The sequence below is a fragment of the Triticum dicoccoides genome, chromosome 2A, assembly GCF_002162155.2.
Source record: "Triticum dicoccoides isolate Atlit2015 ecotype Zavitan chromosome 2A, WEW_v2.0, whole genome shotgun sequence".
NCBI lineage: Eukaryota > Viridiplantae > Streptophyta > Magnoliopsida > Poales > Poaceae > Triticum > Triticum dicoccoides.
The window spans coordinates 740,336,338-740,342,856 of record NC_041382.1 but is presented as its reverse complement, the minus strand read 5'-3'; the positions used below and the strand labels follow the sequence as shown (position 1 = coordinate 740,342,856).

The following is a 6,519-nucleotide window of genomic DNA, read 5'->3' as shown; positions in this document are numbered from 1 at the left end:
AAGCTTCTCACCAATCTCAACATAGACGTGGTTGCCCTGCCAAGAAACAACATGCATCAGTTACCAAGCAGAAAAGGCAGGAGAAAATTACAAACAATATAGGGCACGGGGGCTAGAGAAGCCATATACCTTGGGCATCCAAAAGGACCATGTCGGTGTCTTTCATAGGACTGTTATGAGTGGATCCACGATGCTGCCAGATACGCGAAACATACACACAGATGGTTAGGTTCCTGCTCCCCACAACAAGAGCCTGCAGATCAGCCATCACCATCTACAACAAAAGGACCAGCACCAAAATACAGCACCACCGTTAAACTCAGTAAATCTCTATGACATAAACCAAACCGCGGAATAAAGCAAATCCCAGTACATGCGGACATTCAAAATACCACCCCCATCGCATGAGCACATATTTATATAGCCAGCACTATATGTCGCCACCCAAAATGTCATCCAAGTCACAAAAGCATGCCAAAACCTACCAAAATGAAGACTACCATCATACACAGACCTAGGTCATCCCCGCGGCCCGGAAGACCTCAGGGAAAACAATGTTCTTGTTCTCAGAGCCGCATTTGCCATCAGCATCTAATATAAGGATTTTCAAAGAAGCCCTCGACGTAACACGAGACACTGCCACATATAGCTGCCCGTGCGTAAAAACAGGACCCTTAAGATATATACCAACAGCAGACAGGGTCTGTCCCTGTCTCTTATTAATTGTCATGCATGGCATAGCATACACGAACAGGAAACTGGCGACGTCTAAGCACAAAGGGTGCATTTTCCTTCTTTGCCAATAATTCAATCCTGGGGATATAAACGGTATCACCCACATGTGAGCCAGTCATAATGACAGCTTCGATAAGCCAGTCACCTAATTCTTTTACAATCAGTCATGTACCGTTACACAAACCATTTGCCTGGCTCAGGTTTCTAAGAAGCATAATCAGAACACCAACCTTAAGAGTCAGCCTATGATTTGGGAAATTTATAATTTTAGTTGCATTCAGGTACTCGATTGGATAGTAAACATCTTTGTCCCTAACAGAATCCGTAGAATCGTCAACAGAATCAGCACTCAAATAGTCTCTGCTATCAGTAGGAACCAATGCAAGAATATGTTCATTAATATCCTCTGCATGGTCGTTGGTAGGGGCTAAAATGGCTCTCTCTTGCAAGTAACCAGAGTTCAAATAGTTATGCAAAAAATCACCATAGACAGAAGAAACAATAGCAGCTATTGGATCACCAGACGTACAAACCAAGAGGTCGTTCGGTATCTGTATCCAAGAAGCCGCGACCTCATCACCTCGCCTTGTGACAGGCAACTTCCCTTCCCCAAGATCTAGCACCCATCTGCTAAATAAGGCAACATCCTTCTGTGCCTGGGTATCCGCACCATGCACACCCAAGCGCATGTTAATAGAAAGCGACAATTTCTGAACAGAATGCCACAGTGGAGAATTCTTGATTGCCGCATCAATGATTTGAGGCCTAGTACCTCCCTCAACAACTGGTAAGATTTGTCTAAGGTCACCACCCAAGACCATCACTACTCCACTGAACGGAATATCCGCAAGATTTGGATTAGCCACAGAGAGGACATCACGCAAAGTTCTATCTACAGCCTCAAAGCATTTCCTGTGTGTCATTAGCGCCTCGTCCCAAATAACAAGCGAAGATACCATCAACAACTTACAAAGCTTAGAGCCTCTTTTAATATCACATTGTGCATTATCTTCAAGAAGAATAGGTATCTTAAAGCGAGAATGAGTAGTCCTCCCACCAGGCAACAACAGCGATGCAATGCCCGACGACGCAACAATAAGCACTATCTTGCTCGCCCCTAAGGAAAGCACATATTGCACTCCACAGGTAAGTCTTCCCAGTACCGCCGTACCCAGAGACAAAAAAAAGCCCGGTTTCCCCACCTGCACACACTCTACAATTGTCTTATAAGCAACCAATTGGTCCTCATTTAAACTGTCAAACATAACCAAGGACTGTTTAGATAGAGCACATGCATCATAAGACAGTTCCTCACGAATTAGACGATTATCATCAGACTGCTCACCTTCGCTAGAGCGAGACGGCAAGTTAAAACTTCTTATATCAGAACCATGTTTCAAGAAAATGTCGGCCAACTCGTCAAGAAGCATATTTCTCAATCTTTCAGGAGGAACATCATAGTTTGGATTACCCAGGGCACGATGGAACCCATGTTGGATATCATCGTACATGCTAGCGCAGTAACGTTCAAAGAAACCCATCTCATCCTTGATAGAACAATGCATGAGCATAGTCACAAATAGTTGTCTAAGTCAATGCCCAAACCCCCAGACAACCGCTTCATCAAACGCTATGTACCACTCGTTATCGTCTCCTAACAAACCATGCGCGGCACAAGCTTCTTTAAAGGTGTGATAAAGACGAGCAACATATGTTCGGAGATCTCCGAATGACCTAGCCCCCTTAACAATCATCAAAAGCATGCGCAAGTAATACAACTCACCACTCAAAGGATGTACATAATATACGCGGCCAATCTTTTCACCCCTACCCCTTGGATGCCATGACCTACTTTTAGCGTCCCAGGTCCAAGCAGATGGAAAATCGCAATAAGTTAATGATCGGGCCTCTTCGAACATCTCATTCGCAACAAACCATTCGGTAAGCATAGTCTTTCGCAAGAAGTCAGAATCAACAATTTTCGTGAGGTCAGCACCAGCACGATAGTAGACAGTATTCATGCCAGGCATATGAACGGCCAGCCTTTGAACCGACGGCATTTTAAAGTGTATTTCAAACCCAAATATGCGCCACAATGCATCATACTCACATATATACCGACATATCAGATACTCCTGAACCTCATCTACCATACGACAACCAGATTTAGTCAATTTTTTAGCCTTTCTAACATGACCTTAGAGTAGTCAGCACCTTTGGTCACATACTTAAAGAGATATTTCATCACCTGTGTCTTATTACACCACTCTACATTTATATGTCCCTGAAATTTCTTGAGCATTGCCATATTATAAGGAACAACATGCCTATTGTCAAGGTAATGACCATTTTTATAGACCCTTCGACCGTCGTCACGACGTCGATATAAGGCAAACCCATTATCATCAATGACAGTGGTATCTCTAAAATCTTTTGGGAAATATTTAGAACAAACACCCTTTTTCATGCAGACACATTTATCGTTCATTTCACCACACGGACCATGCATCATAAACTCAGAAACTAAAGCATATCCTAGAGGATCAAGCAATGCATCAGGTATTTTAGCAGATATTAATGAATTAATATTTTCAACACCAATCTCACCGTTACCCCCTCTCCGCTAGACAAGTATATGCGCGTGAGGCAGTCCCCGCTTCTGGAACTCAACGGTATACAACACTGAAAAAGGACATAAAAGCTCAATTAGACAGCCCAGCCAACAGAAGAAGTAAAACATCATTAAAAACAACGACCACACACACACAACACAACAGTCACAATACCAGCCGTAATGGGGCCAAAAGCCAGGCCTGACTTAATCTCGTCCAAGTACTCGGTGAGCTTCATGTGATAGACCCTAACAACAATATCCGCCCTATCAGAAGGTGTCTGACCTGGTTCCAATGCACTGGTGATCTCAGGCCACTTGGGATTGCAAGTGAAAGTGGTAAATATGTCAGGGGCACCGTGCACCCGACAAACGGCAAGGCCATCATTGAAATTTTCATGGAAGTAACGACGACCGCCTATGTGACTGGAAGGTACAATGGTCCTCTTCCCAAGAGCATCACCATCAACACACCCATCACCTACCGCATCGGTAATACCCTACATGTGCTCTGATCTAAGCATGTCCTGATTTCTTATGATATACCAAAGTCTACTTTCATCGATGCACGCACGTGCATCGACAACCGACTGAGAGGAGAGGAGACCATAACATATACATGGATTGGGCTGATCACCCTTGTAATGGCACATAAAACGATAGTAATCCTGCATGGTCATCCTATTCCAACTATTTGTGGAAGCATCACCACCCCCAGAAGGGTATGAAGAGGACGCCTCAACGGTCGGACTTCCAGGTGCAAGATTAGGATCTATATATAGGTCCATCATCATCATCTTCTTCAGGAACAATCAAGTGAGGAACATCCACCTGGAACCCTCTCTCTCCATAAGGGAAAAGCAATGGGTATTGCAGAGGCATGATGCAGTGTTCAGAGAAGATATCTGCTGCAAACCGTCAGAACGACTGCAAACAACAATATCCTGAGAAGATGCCTCTAACGTGAAGCCACCACCGACAACTAAAGCAGCAAGCCCAGTGGTTGTAGGAAAACTAAATTGTGGACTATCGCCCTCCAAAGGTCCAATAATACGAATCGAGATATCCTCGATGGGTTCATCACCACGATCCTCTATCATATTACTTGCCTACCTAAAGGTCTGTACCAATGGGTTAAACTCATTAAGCATGTCTCTAAGACCAACCACAATACTCTCATCCACACCCCAGTAGGCTTATCCTCTGGATTTAAGGCATTCATCCTATGTCTAATCTCATTAGCTGGGTCATGTATATACAACTCAGCAAACTTAGGGGTATCATCACCGCTAGGCACCAACGAACCAATACGATGAGACACTTGACCACCGATCTTAAAAATCTTAGGTCCACGGCTGCCACCAAACGAGCGTTCAATGGTAGCATCCATCGAAGTGAAAGCGAACATACATTGTACTCACGTATAGTCCGGATGAATTTTTTAGCACGAGAAGTACCATCGAATCGAAGGAGCTCCCAGAGATAGGCCGGGGGATCCTTAAAGGGAGGGATATATACCTTAGCGCCTTTACAACAATGATTATAAACCATCTTACGATGTGTCCAGGATGACCTGGACTTTGAACACTCAGCAAACCAAAAGGAGGCACCACAGTATTGGCACAAGAAATCCGGAGGGCCGTAGTATGACCTATCTGCATAGCAAGCTAAACGGGCACCAAAATAGAAAACTATCAGCCACAAACCAATGATAAAAGGAAGACAATAATCACATAGCCAAAACAACAAAGGCCATGTTAATAAGTACCTTTAAGGGACTCGGCAAACTTGACTGAGAAACCTTGCCAATCCTTTGGCAAAGGCCCTTGAACAACAATCTCTGAAAATGCACGTAAAACCAACTAAGAGACCATACAGCAAAAAGCAACAACTAACAACAAACCAAGAAATCTCACACCTTCGCATCCAGGACGCCGCAATTTAATGGACACTTTCCGTTTTTTCCATCTGTTGCGGTCTACCCTGATCACCTCCGCACTGACATAAACCGAGAAACCATGCCAATCCTTCGGCAAAGGCCCATCAACGACATGTTCTTAACAGGACATGCAGAACAAAGTAAGACAACACACAGACAACAACAACAACCAACAACAAACTAAGAACTTTCACCCACCTTCGTATCTAGCGCGCCGAAACTCAACACACATTTTCCGTTTTCTGCGATTTACCGCAGCCACGGTCGAGCTCAGAAAAGGAAACCAGCCATCACCTAACCACGTCGCAAACAACACAATAAGAAATAATTATCATCAACCCCAACAAAATACCCTAGGAGACAAAATACAAAAGAATAATGGATACACACGTACTTGTACGGCTTCGAGGAGGACCCCCAACAGGCTGGCGTGGCACGTAACGTCTAGTAATCCCAGGGACCAACACACGCCTAGGAGCGGCGGCGTACCCAGGACCAGCAGAATGACCAGGGGCAGACACATGTATAGCAGCGGCTGCATGCCCAGAATTAGCACCACGACCAGGGACACGGCCACGAACACCCCTACCACTTGACCGAGGTATGGCGCCACGCCCAACAGCAGGCATCTGCCGAGCGCCACACCCATGCCTGGGTATGGGCTCAGCTCCAGTAGCAGGCACCCGCCGACTCACACCCCTACGCCTGTCAAGAGGCTCACCTCCAGCGGCAGGAACCCGGCAAGCAGCGACATGATCAGAAACAGGGGCACACCCTATATTAGAACCTCCACGGCCAGTGGCTCGTCCACGACAACCAGCAGACCGCCCACGGCCACAGCCACGACCACCAGGCTCAACCGTGGCTTGAGCATGAGCCACAACCGGACAACGCGCCATGTCAACAACCCAACAACATCATACACACACGCTGGACAAATAAGAAGCAAGAACCACGTAAGTATACATTAGAGCATAGCAGCAACACACCTTGTTTTAGAATGATTTATAGAAAAAGCATTTGGACATGACTGAGTAAAACGAAAGTGGAACTTGAAGAATAATAAACTATGAAAAGAACTCTTGAGAGACTAAATATCAAAATGATCGAGCGATTGGACATTAGTACCTTGGGTCTAGCTGCTTGTTAACAGAAAGATCCAGTGGAAGTGACCTAGTTATAAGATGTGCCTGACCTAGATAGACAATTTACAGAGAAAGATTATTTGTGGTGG

At 45.1% G+C, this 6,519-nt stretch overlaps 1 protein-coding gene across 2 annotated transcripts; it reads right to left on the bottom strand.

Annotated features, from left to right (window-relative positions):
* Positions 1-1,893: 1,893 nt before the first annotated feature.
* LOC119356833 lies at positions 1,894-6,193 on the bottom strand. 2 transcript variants are annotated; one of them, XM_037623823.1, is made up of 6 exons: positions 5,680-6,193; positions 5,484-5,579; positions 5,265-5,402; positions 5,115-5,186; positions 4,865-5,013; positions 1,894-3,417 (listed from the first exon to the last, which is right to left on the bottom strand). In XM_037623823.1, exons 1-6 carry the CDS (start codon positions 6,182-6,184, stop codon positions 3,310-3,312), a joined length of 1,068 nt encoding a protein of 355 aa, XP_037479720.1. In that variant the 5' UTR covers positions 6,185-6,193; the 3' UTR covers positions 1,894-3,309. The 2 variants fall into 2 exon arrangements, with proteins under 2 accessions (XP_037479720.1, XP_037479719.1); XM_037623822.1 differs by having other exon boundaries at positions 1,894-5,013.
* Positions 6,194-6,519: the final 326 nt, after the last annotated feature.

Coding starts and splice junctions, on each gene's coding strand:
- LOC119356833 (XM_037623822.1), bottom strand. CDS start 6,184: ATGGCGCGTTGTCCGGTTGTGGCTCATGCTCAAGCCACGGTTGAGCCT. Junction 5,580..5,679: donor TCCTCCTCGAAGCCGTACAA/GTACGTGTGTAT, acceptor CGACGTGGTTAG/GTGATGGCTGGTTTCCTTTT. Junction 5,187..5,264: donor GCGGCGTCCTGGATGCGAAG/GTGTGAGATTTC, acceptor GTGCATTTTCAG/AGATTGTTGTTCAAGGGCCT.